The 23,127-nt window shown below is 48.2% G+C and overlaps 2 protein-coding genes across 2 annotated transcripts in view; both read left to right on the forward strand.

The window, feature by feature from the left end:
* Positions 1–3,411: 3,411 nt before the first annotated feature.
* LOC117879201 lies at positions 3,412–17,917 on the forward strand. Its single transcript, XM_034774222.1, has 5 exons — positions 3,412–3,547; positions 9,570–9,746; positions 11,480–11,579; positions 14,102–14,232; positions 17,329–17,917. Exons 1-5 carry the CDS (start codon positions 3,503–3,505, stop codon positions 17,605–17,607), a joined length of 732 nt encoding a protein of 243 aa, XP_034630113.1. The 5' UTR covers positions 3,412–3,502; the 3' UTR covers positions 17,608–17,917.
* Positions 17,918–19,919: 2,002 nt separating this feature from the next.
* DCAF10 (DDB1 and CUL4 associated factor 10) overlaps positions 19,920–23,127 on the forward strand; it is a 29,224-nt gene continuing 26,016 nt past the window's right edge. The window contains exon 1 of the mRNA XM_034773495.1: positions 19,920–20,248. Coding sequence (XP_034629386.1) covers positions 19,935–20,248 — 314 coding nt within the window. The 5' untranslated portion in view covers positions 19,920–19,934. The remainder of the gene's footprint in view (positions 20,249–23,127) is intronic.

Genomic DNA, 23,127 nt, shown 5'->3' on the forward strand with positions numbered 1-23,127 from the left:
TCTACACAAACAACTAGACCGCAGCAGCTAACTGTCCATGTGCACGCTACTGACACACATTAAGAAATTTGTTTGAGTGCTTTGAGCTAGTCCTGTTTCAAAGAGGAACATATGTTTTAAGTTAATATGCATTACGTTATCCTCAGAGCAGGGAAATATATCCATTTTACAGTGAGCAAGCTGAAGGCAGACAGCAGTTAAGTGACAAGGCAGTTAGGCTCTCCACAGGTGTAGCTGACTGACTCCCATCAAGTCCCACGCTGTAACAGGAATGTTTTTCATGCAACCTCAGAAGAACAGCTGACAGTCTACAGAGTAGGAGCCGCATAGCAACTCCAAGCACAGGCCTAGAGGGACCTGAGATGACAGGTGGTTACTGTCCTGATTTTGCTAAGCAGTTTAGGATGGTGCCCCTACCTAATAATAGATCTCACAACAATAATTAGATTGATGTAGCTGTAATGGGGTGAAATATGCATGCATAAGGGTCAGCATAACTGTCTTTAGAGCCCTGACACACATCATGTCATGAAGTCATACAAGTTCCTCCTCATTCTTGTCATAAATCAATTATTTTCTGGGTGTTTTGTCACAGATTAGTCCCATGTGGAGGATTCCTTCCTCTGAAATGTTGTTAAGGTAGCTCTGCGAATCCTCATCAGCATTCTTTGATGAGTGAACTGCAGGCCAACTCAGCAAGCAAACGGGGAAAATACAGAGAAACAGTAAACTAAAAAGCAGACATCACGCAGCGGTGAAATGACAATTACTGGTATTGCTGGCTCCTTGGAGGATCTGGGCCCAAGTCACCATATTACATAAAAACTTTGCCTGGAACCCCCAAACTAATTATACGCCTGCCTTTTCTGTAAATTTGAACAGGAGCTCTGGAGAGGACAGGCAAGCATTGATCTAACTGGCCACACTGACTACTCCTTCTGTTTAATTAATGTATTTGACTAAGATAAAAGCCTACTGGACACAGCACATTTTCTTTGATGTCCATAACAGAAGCAAAACAGTCGTTGCCCATTAACTGCACGGCACACATTATAACAACCCAATACATAATGTCTATCCCATACATCATTAGAAACTCTTTAGTGTAAACTTTTCTACCCACAACTCACTCTTCACAAACGCACATCAAACGGGGTTATCTCAAAGGATGTATCTGGATTTGTCGGGCACGTTGCCAGAAATGGATTTAACTGGATTAGCACACAGTGTAAACAGATGTTAGCCTGGTTGTTTTCTCTCCAAAGGCTTGGAAATTATTCACCTAAAATTGTGTGTGTCAGGGTAAGGAAGTGATCATCAGGATTTCTTGAGATTCTTTAAAATGCTCCTGGGAAACTCATCCAAAATATTTGCTGGGCTTGGCTTCTCAATCTGACACGAGAGTGCGTGGGCTGATTCTGGGGTTCTGAAACAGTGGGGGGAGAGGGTGGTCACTAATAGGCCCTAGTGGGTTCCAATCACTCTGCCTTTCCCTGGTGCTAAATGGATATGACACCGGACTGACCATGAGACGGGAAGCAGGAACTCTCGCGTTCTAATCGTGAGCCGTTAGTGAGTTGCTGCATGGCCTCGGGAAAGTCACTGAGCCACTAAACCATTTTATTATTTTACTTGGAATAAAGCGATTTCTTCTGAAGGGCCTCAAAGAATCCGTGAGATTTCAGCTGTGCTCTGGGGCCTCTTTGGCCTCCTGGTTTCTGAGCCCTGGGTGCAGACTCCAGTCACACAGTTCTCAACGAGCAAGGCTAGAAACTAAGCGGTTTGAAATGAAAACTGAATTTTCCCCTAATCCCACTCCAGGCTGATTGTGGTTTCTGGCACTCTAGGCCTTAGAGGGGGATGGAAGGGAGATTCTTAGGCCCTGGCTGCCCCCAGACTTCCTGCTATCCCACTATCTTGGCAACCTTCAGGAAATAAGTATTTTGAATATGCTGTTCTCTTGTTTAGTCTCACAAAAAGAAGGCCGAGGGGGATATCATGCTCTCTAAATACACCGCGGGGGGAGGTAAATACCAATGAGGATGAAGAGCTATTGAAGCTAAAGGACAAGGCTGACACAAGAACAAATGAAGTGGCCATGACCAAATTCAGGCTGGAAATTAAAAGGTTTCTTACCATCAGAGGAGTGAGGTTCTAGAACAGCCTCCCAATAGGAGCTGATGGAGCAAACAACTTACCATAATTAGTTTTAAGAGACAGTTGGACAAATTTGAGTGAGATTACATGACATGGTTGCTCATGATGATGTGGGGCAGGGCTCAAAAGCCCTGGGGCTCACTGCCAGTTTACATTTTATGTTCCTAAAGTTCATGCTTCAGGGTTTCAGCCAGCCACTGGCAGGGGTCAGGAAGGATTTCCCCTCCCCAGTGTATTCTGGGAGGGTTTATAAGCTTCCTTTGAAGCATCAGGGATGACCATGGCTGAAGATGGGATATTGGACAGGGAGGACCAGGGCTTTGAGGTGGCACTGAGTATTCTCTCTCTTAGGTGTTGGCTGGCTGGTTCTTGCTCACATGCTCAGGGTCTAACTGACTGCCATTTTCAAGCAGGTCAGACCGGCAGTGACGGGCGGGAGGGGTGTTCAGCTTCCCCTGCAGCGTGTGGGTGTGGGTGACTGGCAGAATTATCTGGGTATATCTCATGTAGTCATTTCCCTGCCATTGCAGGGGCCTTGGGCACGGGTGCACCTCGGTCCCTCCTGTTCTCTGTGACATGTAATAGTCTAGACTCCTGGGGGTCTCACTGACTTTGGTCTTGTTTGGGTTGTTGGATTAGTGTGTGGTGCTGGATGGCGTTGGTGGCCTGTGACATATGGGCGGTGGGGTCAGATTAGATGATCTAGTGATCCCTTCTGGCCTGAAACTCGATGAGATTAAAGCACCGATTCATTCACCACTCACTTATTTCTTCTCCAGGGATTCCAAGGTGCTTGGTGATCCTGCCACCCACCTTGGGCCCAACTACTACTAGCCACTCCTCTTGTGGCTCCAGCCAGGAAAAGCAGGGCAAGAAAAGTCCCTTGTTCAGCTGCCATCTGTGCGCCAACTCTTTGGGCTGGGCAGACTGGGGGACTGCTCCTGGCTCCGCGTGATGGCAGGCAAGTCTCCGTGCCTCAGTTCCCCCCCCGTGACGCGCGGATGAAGACACCGGCCGCCTCTGTAAGGCGCTGTGAGCCCCGTGGGGGCCGGCAGGGAGAGCCGGGCACCGTGTGGGAGGCGCTGAGCCCCCTCTAGTCCCCTGGTTCGGGGCTGGAGCCCCCGGGCCCATCCCGGGCCGGGCTGCGGTCTCCCTGCCGGGGGTGACGCTCAGCTGTTCCGCGGGCATCGCCCTCCCCGCGTCGCGGGGGACCTCAGCGGACCCGCCCCGCTCCGGGCGCGGCTGGGCTGGGCTGGGCGGGGCGGGGCGGGGCGGGCCGGGGCAGGGCCCCGCCGCCGCCGTGCGCGGCTCCATGTAGCCCGGGCACTTCCCGCCCGCCAGCGCCATGAGGGGTTCGCTCCTGCGCCTGCTGCGGCCGCGCCCCGCCTCGGTGAGTGCGGCCCGGGGAGCGGCCGGGGCCGGGGCCGCCCGAAGCCCGCTGTCCTCGGGGGAAGCGGAGCGGGGCCCGCGGGGGGCTGGAGCCGGGTCTCCCCGCGGGAGCGGCCGGGGACAGGGGAGAGGTTTGCCTCGGGCTGCCCAGCCCTGGCGGTGACAGCCCCGGCCGCTCCCGGTGCTCCTGCCCGCCCCCGGCTGGGCATTGAACGGGCTCCATAGACGGGCCAGATCCCCTCTCCCCTATGGGGCCAGATCCCCTCTGCCCTCCTGCGGGGCCAGATCCCCTGTGCCCTGCGGGGCCAGATCCACCCCCCTCCTGCTGCCAGATCCCCTCTGCCCTCCTGCGGGGCCAGATCCACCCCTCCTGCGGGGCCAGATCCACCCCCCCTGCTGCTGCCAGATCCCCTCCCCCCTATGGGGCCAGATCCCCTCTGCCCTCCTGCGGGGCCAGATCCCCTCTGCCCTCCTGCGGGGCCAGATCCCCTCTGCCCTCCTGCTGCCAGATCCCCTCTGCCCTCCTACTGCCAGATCCCCTCTGCCCTCCTGCGGGGCCAGATCCAATCCCTCTTCCTGAGGCCAGATCTCCTCTGCCCTGCAACTTGGGCAGAAAACACAGTCATGGGGGGTGGGGGTTGCTATTCCTTGAAACCCAGCTCCGTATCACCACAGGTGGTGTTTTGCAACAAACATGTTTCCCCATGCTACTTGGGACTGCCCTCTTCATCCAGCCTTTAGCAGCTGGCACAACACCGGTCGGGGGGGCTGGAGCCATGTCTCCCCACGGGAGTGGCCGGGGACAGGGGAGAGGCGTTTGCCTCCGGCTGCCCAGTTCCCTGTGTCCTTCGTCTGCCCAGCCCTGGCGGTAACAGCCCCGGCCGCTCCTGGGGCTCCTCCCGCCCCCGGCTGGGCATTAGACGGGCCAGATCCACCCCCCCCTCCTGCTGCCAGATCCAGTCCCCTCCTGCTGCCAGATCCCCTCTGCCCATGAGTGCAGGGGACAGGACTAGATGCCCTGTCGAGGTCACCTTCCAGTCCTATGATTCTGTCAGGGCCTCTGGGCCTTTGGTTAGCAATCCGCCGTTCCCTGAGAGCATACGTCTCAGGTGCCAGTGGGAGCCACAGCTGTCTAGTTGTGGGGCACCTGTGCCTTCGGGCACAGCGCACTGCTCAGAGTTGTGCCGTATCCAGCTGTTTTTAAGGATATCTTCTTCACTGTGTGACTCAAATAAACCGCTCTTGCAATCTGCCTCTGGGAACGGGAATCTTTCCCCCGCTGCCAGAGTCAGACATGGTTTTGGGTACAAGCAAGCCCCGAGCCCTGTCTGTCCCGCTGTTTGCTGGAATGGCTGCTTTGCTGTGTTTCTGTAACTTCACTCCTTTGCCAGGCAGGGCTGGGCCATTGCCCTGGCGGAGCAGTGGGCTGTTGCTTGGCTAGTCCCCATCCTTTGACCTGGCCAGCACGGATGGCTGTACCAGGAGTTCAGCCTCCTGCTGGCCTAGCCCTCAGGCTCACTGGAGCACGCAGCTTCCCACCGGGCCAAGGCACAGCGGGCAGGAAAGGTCTCTTGCCATCAGTGCCAGGCTAATCGCGTGGGTGGTGGGCTCCATGCCACAGCACCGGTGGATTTGATTCAGTCGGTAGGAAAAACCGCTGAAGCCAGGGAGTATATGTGATAGCCATTCTAAGTGTGTCGATTAGAGCATGACAGGGTGCCACATTTGAGGCCTATGCGTGGTGTCCCCAAATTCAGTTAATGCCGCCTACCCTCCAACAATTAATACCACCCCCATGCCATGGTGCCCCTCGAATACAACTCCCCACTTTTCCAGTAACCCTCTCCCCTCCAGGGACTTCAGCAGCGGAGGGGCGAGGAAGGTGGGGGCAGCTGATAATGTTCACCAGAGGGCAGTGGGAAGGCGAGAGCAGAAAGAGCCCATCAACTTTGTGCCAGGCCTGATCCCTCCTTCACGCACCTGTCCCTCCCCTATTTGAAATCCTGTGTTAGCTACTGTGCTGCTTCCTCCCCCCCCCAGCCTCTTTCTGCTCCTGCAGGATGGGAGCACGGGGCCCACAGCTGCTGGCTGGCAGACACTGCCTGAGACTGATATGGGCATGTTGGACTAACACAAGACAGTATATTGTCCAACACTGTAAGAAATTTCGATTTTAAAAAGGACTTTGAATGGAAAATAAAGTATAAATTGAACAGTTTTTTAACCATTCCAATATGGCAGGGATATTACAGTGTACGGCTTGCAAAATTTTGCTACATTAATTCTTTGTCATCTTGGTTAAAAGAAAACAAACCGATTCCAAAGAATTAAAACCTCCCATTGACTATGCCATAAGGTTTTTATTGCAGTAATTAAATTGACATTTTCAATTTTTTTGCTCCAATGGAAATAAAAATCACACTCCTCTGTTTAAATGCGTGGAATGAAATCAATTTGGCTATTTCTAAAGAACAAATCACTTCAGGCAAAGTCAGCTTAGGGAATTTGTTTGAGGCTCTTCATTCAAACAAAGCAGACAACATATATTCCAGTAAACAACAATCCCCAGAAACATTTTTCCTTCAGCAGCACAGCAACACAGTACTAAATGTACATTTTCTCCATGAAAAGAAAAACAAAGGTATTTGTATACAAAAAAATCCATGTAATCTTTGGTACCAAATGTAAAGACACCTTCTTATTAAGTACATCCTCCCCAGTTGGCATGTAACAGAAACTTTTCCTTAAGAATGGCTCAAAATTACCCATCTCATAGTGGTTCTGTTTAGCTGGTACTGACAACTGCAGTTAAAAAAGCAATCTGGAGGTTGAGAGGTCTGCAGGAGACATTGGGGCATTTTATATCCGCGTGGGATGAATCTGGCCATTCAGGGTATTTATGGAGGGCGAACACTGATGTCCTTTGAATGAATATTGTTTAGGGAAGTGATCTACCTACAGGGCTGGGGACCTAAAGTACTTGGCAAAGTCTGTGGCAAGATCTGAAATTCTCAGATGTGGATTCCCGTCTCCCCTTGTGGCTATGCTCTTGAGTCTCATCTCTACAGAAAAATTCTTTACCTGCACCCTGCAGTCAAGTGCAGGAGAATCATACAGCTCTTCAGCTAATTTGGTTTCGTTCCTCGTTCCATACTCTTTTTATTTCAATACTGCCAAATGGAATTAAAACTCTAGATCAAGAGAGGAAAACAGGCTATGGATTTCAACGGGCAGCTTGGGGTTTTTATTTTGAAGTAGAGTGCTTTGGAAAAGGCTCTCCTAGAGTTCCTGACTATAGCGATTGGTTGGTTTCAGCAACAGGTGACTGCTGTGCAACTATCAGTGAGTTGGTCCATTTTTCTCCTCTTGGACTTCTAAATGTTTTCAATAGTAAAAGTCTCTCTTAATGTAACATGTCTTTTCTAACTGGCTGCAATGGCTCCACTCCTGCACACACTTATGCATGTAACTGACTCATGGAGTTAGTCCCCCTGAAGTCAGAGAGTGAAATCACTGGTCAGAGGTGCTGGAACGAGGGGTATGGGGTGGGCGCTACTGCACTCCTGGCTTGAAGTAGTAATAGCAACAAAGTACACGGTTTCTGCCTTCAGCACCTCCATTGTTAAAATTGTTGTAGTACCCCTGTCACTGGTGTCAGAGTTTACAAAACTGGGCCCAATAACTGCAGATTGTTTAGTTTTGGCTTTATTCCATAAGATGAACTGTTTGAAGGCAAGTCCAGTTACAGATTTATTTAAGTGAATTAAAAAAACCAAACCTTTAGGGAATTACACAACTTGTTCGGATAGCAATTCTCTCTCTTCCTTGTTTGCTTTTTCCCACACCAGAAGAATAGAAAAATCTGGTGAATAAAGGGCACATTTATTTTACTAACTGTTACTTCCTTTCACTTAGGACAAATCAATGATGTTTCTTAGATTTTCATCTCTTCAGATTTTTTTAATTTCCCCTTTAGAATTACCAGTTAGACCCATAAATCTTATTATTTTTTATTGCCTCCAATGTGCTTATTCCGTTTTTTTAATATATGTGCAATTGGACTTTGTGATAATACTCATGTTTGGTTGACTACAGTATTTGTCTAACAATGCTACTACTGCAGATATTGTTAGAATAGTTCCTCTTAGATATTTTGCCATTTACATATACTGCAGGATCTTTTTAAATCACTTTAGAGCATGGTTTCAATTCCACATCAGGATCTGACTGCTGGAGATAGCTGTTTTACCATTTCAGGCAATGCGGACAGACTTCTTTCCCTGATTAATAACAATAATTTGTACTGCAGTGTCTGTGTCTCACTCAGCGACCAGGACTGCATTGTGCTAGGTGCTGTACAAACAGCGAACAACGAGATCCCTGGTGCTTATGATCTAAGCAGTATAACCGCCATTTAAAAGTGGCGGTAAGGTGACAGCCAGTGCATTTCCACAAGATTGCACAGGCGACTCTGGGTTCTGGGATGGTAATATGTGAAGTTCTAGGCTGCAGGATATGTGTGGATTATTATACCTTTCTGGCAGAAAGCAGGAATAGAGTACATGATGTTCGGTGGTAAGAGTCGGGGGACCTAAATTCTATTCCTAGCTCTGCTACTGACTTACTATCTGACCTTAGCCAAGTTTTCTTCAACCCCATGGGGGGGAAGGATAGCTCAGTGGTTTGAGCATTAGCCTACTAAACCCAGGGTTGTGAGTTCAGTCCTTGAGGGGGCCACTTAGGGGTTTGGGGCAAAATCAGTACTTGGTCCTGCTAGTGAAGGCAGGGGGCTGTACTTGATGACCTCAAGGTCCCTTCCAGTTCTAGGAGATAGGATATCTCCATTCATTCAGTTTCCCCGTCTGTAGAATGGGGATAATGATACTGACCTTCCTGTGTAAAACACTTTGAGATGTACAGATGAAGAGTGCTACATAACAGCTAAGCATATTAGGCGCTGCTCCCAAAAAGCATAACTGCAACCTTGTGTTAACCCAGTGACAGGAGAGTTCTGAAGTAAGGGATGTGGTCCAGTTAACTAAACCCATGCCAATGGGGTAGGAATTGCTCAGGTTTCAACAATTGATTGTACTTTGGATGGTGGTGCCGCTTTACAGTGCTTAGAATTGGGATGGATTTTGTTAAAAAAAAACTGAATCCAGGAGTCCCTAGTATCATTCTTTACTGAGGGAGGTGTTTCTGGACAATTCATTGCACACACATTTATAAAGCAAGCCTCTAGAAATAATGCTGTTTTCCCCATAGTGTCAGTTAGATGCCCATACACTAACTATATCACAAGTGGGCACAGTTCTATTGATTTTTGTTGCTGTTGATACACATCTCAGGGACAGGGCATGACCAGTATTTGAACTCAAGACCACCGGCATCCAAAACTAAGGTGCTAACCCTAGGCCACGGAGCCATTCACCAGAGGTTGGTGCATTTATGCCAGTGGCAAATTTAGTTCTTTGTTGATATCATTCATTTTGGTTAATTAATTTGATGTATTTTTTCTTGTAGGGTACTGCAGTGATGGGCTTGTGTTGCGTTAGTTCTGAGAAACAGCTTTGTGACTTTAAGAGGATACCATGTAGAAGTGGAGAGGGTGAAGATAATACACCAGTGTGGTCATTGCCGCATTATTGCAATAGTGCCTGGAGGTCCCAGCTGAGATCAGGGCTCTATTGTGCTAGGAGCTCTACAAACACATCCTGAGAGACTGAGCTGCTTACAGTCGAGTTAGGGTGGAAGGGGAAACTGAGGCACAAAGTGAGGGCCCCGAACAGCATGCTGCAGGTCAGTGGCAGAGCCAGGAATAGAAGCCAGGTCATTTGTCCCAGTGCCCTGCACACTAGACCATGCTGTCTCGCAATGGTCAGTTGTGTAGGTTGTCATGGTGAAGTGAGATCTAGCAGTGGGTGTGGTTTACGTGAATTCTGAGGCAGTATCGGAGCAGCTAAGCAGAGAAGGGAGCCAATAACCATCCGTCTGGCTAAACAAGCCTTTCCCCCTCTCTCTAGCCTCGGCCTCTCCTTGTGTCAGGGAGCCTGTGGGGAAGGGCGCAAACGGCAGCCGTAAGCCATGCATACAGTACACAGGCAGGGAGCACCATGAGGCCGACTGGGCGCTATCCAATACCTAACAAGAAGGACCTGCCGTATGATATAGTGGAGCTCATGGAAGAAGTAGAGATGAAGGTAAGAAGAGTCTGCTGAGAAAATCTCTTCCCAGAGGACACAACCCAGCCTCTGAGTTTGGCCAATACCAAGAGTCCGTTTCTGGATCAACATTAGGGATGGCCCCAGCACCCTTGGAGTTCTGCGCAGTCCATCCACATGGAACAGCCCGCAGGATCAGGCCCGTTGTTAGAAATACTTGGGTGTCTCAGCATGATTATTATTCGCCTTGTTTGTTCCAGGAGGTGACGGTTGGTTTCACATGGCTTCTCGCTCCAAAGGGCAGCAAGCACCATTTCCCCACCTTCCCTGTTTGTTTTACTAGGGAAAAAGGGGATGAAGTTAAACCTGACCCAAAACTTTCTTTTCAATACTGATGATGCACTGAAAAGGCCGGCAAGATTTTCCTCCTGCTTGTTTTTCTCCTTTCCCCAAAGCATCCAAATGGGTGTACTTATTCTAAGCAACACCACAAGGTGCAAGGCCATGGAGAATCAGGCCCCTTGTCTCCTTTTTCTCTTCCCCCTAACACCTGTCTGCTCTTTTCTGTCCCACTCCCCAGAACCCCCCTCTGGGCACTATTTCCTGCTTCCCTGCCCTGTTCCTCTCTGCGCTGCCTCCTAGCCCAGAGCCCCCTTCTCTGCTCTCTCCATCCTGAACACCCTCACCAAGGAAGATCTTGGCTTGGCTTTCCTGGGAGCTTTGGTCCATCAGTTCCTACCTTTTTCCTGTTGGGCTAAAGTCTCTGTTCCCTGATCCTGTTATATTGCAGTGGCCCCTTGTGGAGTCTGCCAGGCTTGTTCACCTTTTACAGGCATCACACCTTTCTATTGAGGCTGGTGGTTTGTAGAGTCTTCCCCTGCAATATCCCTCCCCCTAGTTCCTTCTGGCGTGTGCTGTACCTTTTTATTCCCCTGTATTGGAGCTAACAAGACCCACTGGGTCTGACTGCCAGGAGGAATCAGAAGCAATAACTGCCTCTCTGCACCTGACCAACTATTAGTTATTTGTATTACCGTAGTGCCTGAAGCCCCAGCTGAAGTCATTATATCAATAAAACATGGCATAGGCCAAAGTGTATTGTAACTGGGCTGTCTAAGCAGTCCCCCCTTGTGGCCCATCAGAGCACAGCCCACCCACCTGTGGGTCTCTTGACAGTCAGCTGACACCCTTGCTCCAATCCAGTGTAGCATGCCTGGGCACACTGGAGTCCAACCCTTTCCAAGGTATTAGAGTCCAAGAAAACAAAGGCCAACTGTGAACTCAAAACTCAGGGTCATGCGAGGGATCTCAGCAGGGTCATGCGAGGGATCTCAGCAGGACCCTGCCCTTCTGCTCAGGGTTTGCTTTGCCCATTTCTTTTCACAGTCTCCCTGGGCCCCATTGTCACCTCCACCAGGTAGGAGGTTGCCTCAAGCTCGGGCTGGAACCCAGCATCCCTCTCTGGAAGAGATGTAAAACTCTGCTTTCGTCCCTGGCCAGCCCTGAGCTGGCCAAGGCCGCCTCCTTTTATCACCCCACTCCCTGATTGACATTGGCTGTAGGCCTAATGGGCAGGATCAGCTGGGTCCACAGGCTGCCCCCGATCCAGCCAGTCCCCAGTGTGGAGCATACCTGCCTCATTAGCCCCATCACTACCAGCATAGGGTCGATCAGCCCCATCGTATGTATTTTCCACTTTGAGTTTTTGTAGCGTGTGCTCTCTGTAGTAAGGTTACAGCCATTGACTTCTCTTCTCTTTAACCCTTGAACAGAGTGGATTTTTGCCCAATGTGTTCAGTGTGATGTCTCATCGGCCTGCGGAATTCAGAGCATTCTTCGCATATTACAATGCCATCATGAACAAAGAGAGAGGTAAACTATGCAGCAGCCTTGAAACTGCCTTTAGCTTTGTAGGTCAAAAGTTTTTAAAATGTGGTGCTTGGCTCTGAGTTCTGTATGTCCTGCAGCCAGCCTCATCTTCACCTAGAGAGTTACAGCCAGCAGAGACTACCAGATCCATCATGCAGTGGTAATCCACACTCTGAGGTCTGGCTGGTCCACATAAGAGGTTTGAGTCTGCTGCTGCTTCCAGCTGAAATAATATTTGAGGCTCGTGCTCTTAGTACTGACAGTCCTGGGTTCAGGACCAGCTGTCAGGCCAAGCAGGGCTGCACAGTGGCTCGGTGTTCTGCTTTGTGGATTTCTAAGCCAGCAAAGTTATCCATATCCGGTGGGAGCAGTAATAATGTGATACCTTTTTGCAACAGGCTCTGGAAGCAGTAAGGGTGCAGGATACGCTTTGAGTGTTTCTCTAATGAAAATAGAGGTGCCCGTCGGCTCTTTCAGTACTGAAGGGGTGTTTTGACCAAGTGCAGTGTGCATAAAGAACTGCTCAAATCACATAGAAATCTTTAGAAAACATTGTAATAGGAACATTTCTGTATGTGTCACATTTTCAATAGGGGAGAAGTCCTCTCATTGATGTTACCTTGGAGGACATTTCCATAAAGGCAGAATCTCTTAAGACCCCTTGAAAATTTGACCCAACCTCTATTGGCTTGAAAAAACAATCCAACCCCTGTTAGCGAGAGGCAGACGCAGAAGAGTTGTGTCTTCAGAGGTGGGGATGTCAGTAAGGTACAAGAGCAATGCCGTGGTGTGTGACCACACCTTTCAGAAGGCGCTGCATCTCCTACCATGGTGTGCTCCCTGGTCTTTGCTTGTGGCTTCATATTTTGCAAAAGTGGCTGACTAGTAACTGCCTAGTAAGCTTGAGCCCTGCCCCCCTCCTGTCAATTCTAGAAGGATGTTTATTTTTCTTTCTTCTCTACCCTCCAAGTCTCCTGTCAGCAGCTCCAGTGTCTACTGTAAAAAAAAAAAAAAAAAATCACCAAAAGTGTTTCCTTCTTCGAACACTGAACTTAAGGTTATCTCTTTCTCTGCTTCACTGTAGAGCTTCTACCTTACCTAGGCCCGCCTGCCTGCTACTGATTTAAAAGAAACTAAACCTGTAGCCTCACACCTACCTCTGCTGCTTGGGACAGTAGCCAGCAGCCTGCAATGTGAAATTGACATGCTTTTCATCAGTGTCACAGCTGCCTACAGAATTCTGAAAGCAGCAGTGAAAATGAAACTGACCAGAGTTTTATTTCATCCGGCTCAGGCTTGGAAAGCTAGTAGCAGCAGCAGAATTGGACTCAGGTACACAGCATTGTATAGGTTTTCATGGGGAAGGCTGTCTTCCCAACCATAAGGGCTAGAAAATTAATTACAAAAAATGAAATGCTGCAAAAATCGATGACTTGTCTTGAGAACCGGACTGTGTTTGGCATTGCATATATAAATCCCTAGATTTATATTTAACTCTATCACAGCTCAAGTCACATTCCTAGGACTTCTTTGGCGAATGATCATAGAATATCATAGAATATCAGGGTTGGAAGAGATCTCAGGAGGTCATCTAGTCCAACCCCCTGCTCGAAGCAGGAACCACTGCTTTGATAGGCTTCAGTCTGCCCAGGGTATTCAAACACCAACAATTTTTGGGAAATTCAGACTCTCTGGAAGCTTGGTCTAGGTGACTTGCCCAGCCTGATGGTTATAAAACATGATCTCAAGCCCATCAACTTCAGGAGAACGTCATTATTTTTATTTTGTCTCCTGCACAAAAGCGAACCTTCCCCTAGCCCCTGGGCTAATAGGCCCTGTAACATTGCATTTGCCTATAAGAACAACATTCAAATTGAAAATTAAGGGTTCAAGAATCAAGTAACAAGATGCAAACTTATTAATCATTTGACTCTGAAATAGGCACAGAAAAGTACTGATTAAGGATCTGTATACTGCAAACATTTAGGCACATGAGTATTTTTACTTAGGTGAGAAGTCGATAGGACTAATTAGCAGTTCCACTAACTGCTTACATGAGTACGATGACTTTTGTTTGAAAGTTAGGGCCCTAATTATCTATGGATCAAATGTGCAGTTCTTACCCCATCAAAACTTAAATAGGAATTTTGCCTGAGTGAGGACTGCAGGATTCAACGCTCTAGCTATTAAATTACTGGCATAACTGTACTGGTCAAACGTAGGTGCTGAAACTAGGGATGTTGGGGATGTGGCAGCACCCCCTGGCTTGAAGTGGTTTCCGTCATAAACAGGGTTTACAGTTTGGGTCAATGGCTCTCAGCCCTCTCCGCTATACAAATTGTTCCAGTGCCCCTGTAGTCAAGCTGTCTCTCTGTATACTTTCTTGCATGCTTCAGTACATGCCAACCACTGACTCTGCAGCATCTGTTATTTCCCAGTACCATTGATCCGTGTATATTCTTTTGTAATAAAATGAAAAGCTTCAATAAGAAATCTCCCTTAGATTATTTATTTTTTCCCCATAGGAAGACTCAGCAAGGCTGACAAAGAACTTATTGTTGTGGCTACAAGCATTGTTAACAGATGTCCCTACTGTGTAATTGCACACGGTGCGTTACATCGGATATATTCTAAAAAGCCAGCTTTGGCGGATCAGGTTAGTGGGATTGTTTGGTTGTTTTTAAACTAAGTAATGAAAATATCAGAACAAAAGGGCATACTCTGTGCCTGCTTTGTAGGCTGTCTTGAGATGGAGAAAAAATATAATCAAAATAAAGTCTCTTCTTTTCCTGACTTCTGAAGGTTCCAATCTGACAATCTGTTCCATGCAGATGGACCCCACTGGGCCTGCGTGAAGCAGTTTGCAGGATTGGGGCCTAATACAATAGCTCTCTTTTTCCAAGCTAGTCCATTTGTTTCTCTGCCCACGACTGGGTTATCCTCTGTTAACAGCGAGCACAACAAGCTAATGCAGAATTTAGTAGAAAGCATTAGTGGGGACTGTTTGATCCATCCTTGACATCTGAGTAGCATTGAAGCACTCCTCAAATTGACAGTGCACCACTTTATTTGCACTCATCTTTTTAGTGGCAGGAAGATCTGAAAATTGCTTTGTGAGGACCAAATCCTGATGAGCTCTGCATAGCCCCGGTAAACAGGCTATGTGCATGGCATCTCTGGTAGGGTTCAGAGGAAACTAAATCTTCTTCCTCTTCCCACCCTGTGTGGGGGTTTCCATCAGACGATTTGTGTAGGAAATGGCCAATAACATCACTAACTTGCTCCCACCTCTGCTCTGGAGAGACCTGCTACAAAGCAGTGCTCTGCAGCGTGCTGGCTGCGTCTGGCCTCCACTGCATAGCCTGTGTGTGGCTTTTCCCTTCTTCCCATATGCTCAGCAGTACTGCTACAGTCCCAGTGCTTCTAGGGCCTGCCATATGCAAGGGGAGGCCCTGAATTTGAAAGAAAAAGAGATACTTCTCTACCACAATAGCCAGGAGCAGGTCACACAGAAATGGACCAGCCCAGCTACCAGGGGAGAATTCTCCATTCTGTCAGAACTCCAGTTGGTGCTAGAATGGAGGGGCAGGGGGCAAAGCCACATTGCACTACCCCAAAATCTGATACTGGCTGGGGGCCTGCCTGATCCAGGCCAGGCCAGATTTTTCAGATGTGCTGAGCAACCTACAGCTTCCATTGACTTCAGCTGGAGTTGACACTGCACTGCTGACAGTCAGCTGCCCCTGCTCTCTCAAGTTGGGGTACCCAGAATCAATGGCCAATTTGGGAAAATACTGGCCTACATTTCTCCTTTGCTGCCATTGCATGCCTTTTCAGGACTTGTCTCTCCCCTAGGAGGAAAAATTTTCTAGTGAACCTCTCTGTTCTTCCATGAAACAAAACATAGCTGTGACGCTGTCTACCCAGGCGTCAGTTCAGGACAGGACTGCAGGCTAATTCACTCAGATGCTAATAGAAATTAAAGGCGTGTCAAAAGATATTGTAGTGCAATCAGACTGTGACGGGGTGTACCTACCCTGCACTGGGCTGGAGGGGATTAACCCCATGCTATAGGCTGAGGAAGCCACACCCCCTCGCCCCAGCTGAGCACACTCCGACTGGAACCACAGTACAAGAGGGAGCATCTCAGTCTGGGTGGACTGCACTGCTGACGAGAGCAGATACGTGCTGCTGGCTTCCGCTGGGAGACTGTTGGATCCACCAGATGCTGATGCCCGCCGGGTTGGTGCCTCTACCAAACTCCAGCCAACCACTGAGGCTGACAGAGGCAAGGCAGCGACTGCTACGGGATCCCCTGCATTGGAAGAAGGGGTAGAATGCAACCCAGGGAATGGGATGGTAGAGACAGGTAATTGAGACTGGGCACAAGGTATTAGTTCCCTAGGATCAGGACATGGTGGAGAAGGGTGGGCTCGGGTCCCCCTATCCCATCTGACCTGCCATGGACACTGCCAACGAACAGGGAGGTGAATTGGGCTGCCGAAGACCATTACATAGACTCTGGCCATTGGGCCATACTGCCCTGGGAAGAAGGGCGGCTACTTAGACTCTGGTCTGCCTTAGTGACTTGGGCTGTGAAGCCATACTGCCCTAAGGGCTGACAGGGTGTACCTCTCCCGCAACACTGGCCAAGTCACTTGTATTAGTTTGGTTTAGCGGAAATGTTAATGGTATTGTCTTCACTTATCTATAACCTGTTGATTTTTGTCGCCTTATATTATGCATATCCCTGTAACTTCTTAACCCTAGATCAAAAGTGTGTGTTATTGTTAAGAGGAGAATGTACTTGATGTGTAAACTTCATGAAAACGAATGAAGGATTGTTTGCTCTTCCATTACCTTTTACACTGTGTATATCCCTGTAATTAAATTACCCACCAAATGTGATTGGAGCCTTGGAAGTGTAAATGAAGAAGAGTGCTAACTTCAAAGCAAGGGCCATTGTGTTCAACAATGGAAATTCACTGGCCTTGTGGGTGAAGACATTAATTAGATTGTCTTTTGTGAGCATGAACTATAAATACTGATTCAAAAGAATAATCCTTTCTCTGGACAGTTTGAATTCTAATAGAGTGGAATTTCTGGACAAGGAGACGGAGATCCCCAGAGTTATTCTGGGTAACCCTGAAAGACTTTGGGGAAACTAGCAGACTACTACATCTCTATCATTTTGAATTACAAACTTTGACTCACCTGTTAACATACTTTACCTGCTTTAACCTCTCACTAACTGATTTCTTTTCTTAGCTAATAAATCTTTAGTTAGTTTACTAGAGAATTGGCTGTCAGTGTTGTCTTTGGTGTGAGATCCAGAGTACCAAATTGATCTGGGGTAAGTAACTGACCCTTTGGGATTGGGAGTAATCTAATGTGATGTGGTTTTTGGTTTACATAACCTTTTATCACAAAGTCCAGTTTGTCTGGATGGCAAGATAGACTGGAGAGTTGACTGTGACTCCATAGTGAGACTGGTACAGTGATCCAGGAGTGCACATTTGTTACTGGCTTGGTGAAATCTAATTATAGACTATACCATCAATTTGGGGTATCTGCCCTGCCTTCTGACAGTCTGACCTGAGATTGGCACTCACAGTTGTGAGCCACTCCAGACAGCCTGACAATAGCCTTGATGAATGAAAGGTTCTTAAGTTTTTGACCCGGCTGCATTGTTTTATAGGCTCTGAATACGTTTCTCTGTAGCTTTTTTTTTCTTTTTCTTTCTTTCTTGCAGGTTGTTGTGAATTGGAAACTGGCTGATCTAAGTGAACGGGAGCAGGCAATGCTGGAGTTTGCTCTTGCAGTCAGTCACGCTGATAACATAACTGAAGAGCACTTCCAAAAGCTGGAGGCTCAGGGTTTTGACCGGGAAGATGCTTGGGACATAGGCACAATTGCCTCCTTTTTTGCCATGTCTAATCGTATAGCTCACTTTACCGATCTGCGTCCAAATGAAGAATTCTACACCATGGGCAGAATACCTCGGGACAAGGAAAAGGCAGAAACTCCCTAATGCTGCCCACAATTTTGTGAAGACATTTCAAGCGCTTAATGCCGTGGCTAATGTTGCTAGTTACTGAATATATATATATAAAAGGCACAAGCTAATAGCAGATTGTTACCAGAAGAGATCAGATGGGGAAATGGGTTACACTTTTCTCCAGCACGCAAAAAGCTGGAAAGGGTTTTCAACCGTGGGTCAGTCATAATACCTTTAATTCCTAAAGTAGCTGCAAGATCAAAACTTTTGTCATAAACCTTGTTTAGATTGTGATAAACTGGCTGGGTAACATATCATGATTTATAAACAAGCTGCATAGCAACTTTTTCATCACATCTGTAATATTAGCTAAATACCAGATGGGCTTTTTTGTGTGTGTGTGTGTATGTATGTATGTGTGTGTGTGTGTGTGTGTATATATATATATATATATATATATATATATATATATATACAGTATCGTACCCTTGTCAGACAGTGAAGGGCTGTAATAATTTCTCATGGCACTTTTGCTAATGATCAGAGATTAATTTATAAATCAGGGTTGGGGAGAAGGGAATGTCCTTCTCAGCCCTATTAATTACTCTGATGTGATCCTGCAGTGAAAGCATAATGCTGCTGCTGTAATAGCACAATCATTCCAAAACATCCCACTGGTGTCAGTGGAAAGTCTCTGCTAGGCTTCATGGGAAGTTGGATCAGGCCCTTAGCGCCAGACTGAGCAGAGCTGTGCAGTGCAGGTGTGACAGTGGGAAGTTTTTACTCAATCACAGGTCCCATATCAGCAATAGCAGGCCTGTACAAAGTCACTGACAGTGAAATATTGTTTTTCTTTTTTCTTCAAATGCTCAGATGAAGAAATTCTCTTGACTAAATACTGTTGGGCTGAGTGGTGAAGGAATCAAGTGTTTGTATGTATGATACAGTGTTGCCAAATCTTGCAATTTTATCAAAGGTCTTGTTGTGTATATGGTGTTTTTCTTAAAGCCTGACCTGCTGGAGTGAGGTGATTTTGGGTGAGAATCTCAGATTCCATTGTTTAAAAAAGAAAGTTTCTAGCCCTCACTGTTGCAGAGAAAAGCTTGAAAACATGACTCATGTGCACCTAAAGGCTTAAAAATCTCATGACAGAGAACCCCCTAGTTTACTTTGTCAAATCTCTTGATTTCTATGCCAGTCTCATAATGTTTTACTGCCTGACCTACGATTTTTGAACACTTTGGGTTGGCAACATTGCAAGTAACTTTCCTCTATCCGATCTATTTCTCACAACTTTTCTAAAACGGATCATGGACAAACTCCATCCACTCTCCAGTAGTTAAGAAATGTGATTTTCTTGCTTGAGTTGTTTTCAACACAAAACCATGTCTGGGAAATGCAATTGTCTAACCTTGTGTGTATTTTAAACTAAATGTAACCTTAAGGTTCTCGACTCAACTTTTAATCACATAGGTCAAAAAATATAACCCTTTTTTGAAAATGGTTGGACTGTGTGAAATGTAATCGTTTCTCCTTAGTGGGTGACTAGCTGAAAAAGCCCCCCCTTTTAGCGATAAAAGGTTTGTAAGTGAGAAGCCACAGGCTAGATACAACATTCCTGGAAGTCAGTGAGTGCCTTTCAACTGACTTCAGTGGGCTTTGAAGAGTGAAGTTGTTGTCTAGGAACCCAGTCCAAGTAACGGAGGTGGGGGACTCTGTAAATAGCGAAGGAGGGAGAAATCTTTCCCCTGAGCTGTGCATGAGGGCTGAAGCTAACCTGCAGCCCTAGAGCTTCTACACCCCCTCCTACAGCTAGGGAAAAGGAGGAGAACATCTCAGCCCATCTTCCAGCTGGTACTACCCTGCCTCCAACACCCCTTTCCCCGGGTGACAACCTGCAGGGAGCTTTTAGTGAGCTGGGCGCTGCCGTGCAGGGAGTGTGCACACGTGTGTGCATTGCTAGTCGTGCCTCCCCTCCTCGCCCCCACCTCCCGCAGGATTGGCTCAGGTGTTGATGAAGAAGGGGCGAAAGGGGCGGTAACCCTCCACGATCCCTGACTTCCCTCCCTGGCCCCACCCCATTCACACCCTCTTTCCCCAGCTTCACTCCGGTTTGTGTGTAGACGGGACTCTCCTGCGCCCGCCCTGGGTAGGAGGAGCGAGCTGGGGTGTGCTGAACCAGCGCGCGGACAGGGACCTGCCCCGGGGGCACGTGGATAAGGCGGGGCGATGGTGGAGGGGGCGGGGCTTGTGGGTGGCCCCGCCCAGTGAGGGGCGGAGCCTGGCCGCGCGCTGGCGGTTTCCGGCCGGCGGGTCGGGCAGCACCGGAAGCGGCGCTCGGGGGCCGGGCGCGGCGCGGGATGAGCTCTGCGCGCGGGGAGGCGGCCGGCCCCTCGGGCCCGTCCCCCGGCATGGAGCCGCCCAGCGCCAAGGAGCCGCCGGGGGAGCCGCCGCCGCCGCCCGCCTCCCCACAGGCCCCGGGGGCGGCGGCGGGCGGGGGCCTGTTCGGGTGGCTGCGGGGCCGCTGCCTGGGCCGGGGGCTCTACGTGGACCCGGCCCGCGACAATTTCCGGGCCATGACCGGGCTGTACAGCTCCATCCAGCCCGCCGACTCCGTGTACCTCAGCACCCGCACGCACGGCGCCGTCTTCAACCTGGAGTACTCGCCGGACGGGTAAGGCCCGGCCCGGCCGCCTGGCCCGCCCCGAGCCTCCCGGCCCACGTCCCCTTCTCCCTCCCGGCCCCAGATACCCCCTCCCCAGACCTGTCCCCCTGGTCCGACACACACACACTGTGCCTGGCCCCATCCCACCCCTGGTCTGAACCCCCCCCCGCCCCAACCCTTCCCTTACATCTCCCTATGCTCAGCCCCTCTCCTTCCACCTCGACAGGGACCCCGGCACCTCCCCTCTCCAGGGAGCCCCCAGCCCCAGATCAGTAAGAGACTGTGACCCATCTGGATACGCACCCTTCTGCAGAAAGACGTCTTCCCATTCAAGTGGGGGGCTGTGGCTGGGGACCCTGCTGGGGCATAGTCAGGTATCTCCCACCCCCTCGCCTGGATAGGTAGGAGACTGCTGAGACCCACCTGAGATACTCCCACCCTGGCATTCCCTGGGGGAGGGACCCCCTGAAATCCCTTGGGGTACAACAGAGCTCTCTACCCACCATGGGCAACCAGTGGAGGAGATCTGCTTCCTGGGGGAGCCCACAGAGACACTCCCATTCCTGGGACAGAGGGATCTTGGCTCTGATGGGGCTGGAGGGTGTCTGCCATGTGGGGAATCGGGTGCTGATGGGCCTGTCTCTGCACCCCCATGTGGGCCTGCTTGGGTTTGGGATGATGCTTAGGTCACACTATATGCCAGAGGACTGAAGGGTGGGTAACACTGTTGTACTCTGCTGCAACAATAGCTATCATGATCACAGGATGGACATTAATTGCCTTGGGGGGGCAGAAATAGAGGGCCAAAATCCACTCAAACAGCACTTAGAGCAGTAGAATGTTTTTCAGAGGTTGAACTGTCTCTCCAACCAGTTGGAGGCTTAATACAATTACAATTAATAGTCTGAGGATCTCAAGGAAATTGATTGAGGTCAGTAAGTATCACTAGCCCTTTTCCCCTGTGGGGAAATTGAAGGAGAGTGAATTGCACAAGGTCACACAATAAAGCTGTGAACAGAACTTGAGTTTTCCACCTCCTAATCCTCTGTCCCATCTGCTGGACTTACACGATAGCGGAGGATAAAGGTACTGGTAGATACAACTTAAGGCCTTTGGGGAAAGTCACTAACAAGAAGCTGCTAAAATTGGCAACTGCAAGATGACAGGAGATATCCTGTGAATGGTTAAACTGGGTAACAGGCTGCAAAAAGTAGGAATAAACAGCCAGTTCTCTTTAAACAAAATGTTTAGTAATGGTGTCCCTCAAGGACTAGCACCAGTGGTCAATACTGGACCTTAAAGAGGAGTAGATGGTGAGGTGGCAAAAGTTGCTGACAAATGATTTGTTAGTCAAGATTTAGGAAGGGGTTGTGAAAAATTCCTCCCAACGTAGCTGCACAGAGTAACTGGGCAGTATGATGGCAGATGCAAGTCGTAGAAAACAATTCAGTATTCAGTGGTCTGTAAACAAGTGGTTTAGATGTTCAGCTGTATTTAGGAGGAAATAAAGAATAATACGGAAAACATTATGTAAACTTGATGGTATGTCCTCGCCTTGAATAGTGCATTCAGTCTCTCTCCTAAACCTCTCGAAAGCAATGAATGGGAAAGGCCAATTGGATAATAAGGGAACAAAGAGGGTGCCCATTAAAACTATGAAATCAACTACTGAAACCAATATATTTAAAATATATCTAATTCTGTGTAACTTGCTATGTTAAGTTATTAAACAGTGATTAGACATGTATATAAACAATAGCATTCGTGGATATACTATTTTAAAAGAAAGCAACAAAGTATCCTTTCAGGGCATATATAATCTATTAGCGATTTGGGGTAGGAAAAAAAGTCTTCCTCATCAACCGTGGTGTAGTAAAGTAGATACTGGGACTAGACTGAAATCTTGGTCTGTCTTTGAATGACAATAGCTGTATTCCTGCTCCTAGGCAGAGTGTTAAAAGTTAAATCGTGTAATGTTTCCTGATTTGACAAACCTGTTTCATTTGCTGTTCTGAAAGCTTAACCAGTACAAATCCAATGTCAGTGTGTGAGTGCATTATTATAGTGTATGCTTTGTTATTTGGCTGAAGAGAGAATGAATCTATAGGTCTCCTGCTCATTGATGTGTGAGAGAATAAGGAACTGAGCAGATACCATTAGAGATGCTGTCAAGATTTGGAGGCCAAAAAGTTTTGACCACTTCTTGCTTGCAAAGTCCTTGTTGTTCAGTGTGGTAATTTCACCAGATCCTTTAAAAGGATTTCTACACTAACAAAGTGAGGTGTATTCATGTTGCCGGTGGGGAAATTCAGTAAGGAAATAAATCTGTGTAATGCTTTCAAGAGTTGATTTTAAAAAAAGCTACACTGCCAAGGCCTAACTATACAATGACACGGTGTATTGGGGCCAAAGATTTTGTGTTAAGGTTGAATCCTGTTTGCCTTACATATGCAAATAGTACCACTGACTTTCGTGGAACTTGTGAATAAGTAAGATGAGCACAATTTGGCCCAGGGAGTGGCATGGTATGTAAATGGTTAGAATTCTGTTGTAAAACTAACAGCTGGTCACAAGCTACTAGAGAAAACTTTGAACTTCTTTGATTGAAGCATGGCTTTAATGACAACCTGCGCCATGTTTGAACCAATGGGCATCTGCGTTACAAGTTCTAGTTCAGGGTCTGTGACTTGCTGTGTTCACTTTTGTGCTAAAAAGATAGTGCTAGGTTGGGGGAGACCAGCGTCAGTTCTAAGGTGTTACCTTGGGAGAGCCACCAGGACTACAAACAAATGACTTGAGCCTCTGGAAAGTTGTGGATCTCCACTGTCCGGCAATGTAAAGTATTTGCTTAGAACCGCAGCAGTCCTATGACAGTGGATTACGCAGTC

The sequence above is a fragment of the Trachemys scripta genome, chromosome 6, assembly GCF_013100865.1.
Source record: "Trachemys scripta elegans isolate TJP31775 chromosome 6, CAS_Tse_1.0, whole genome shotgun sequence".
Classification (NCBI taxonomy): domain Eukaryota; kingdom Metazoa; phylum Chordata; order Testudines; family Emydidae; genus Trachemys; species Trachemys scripta.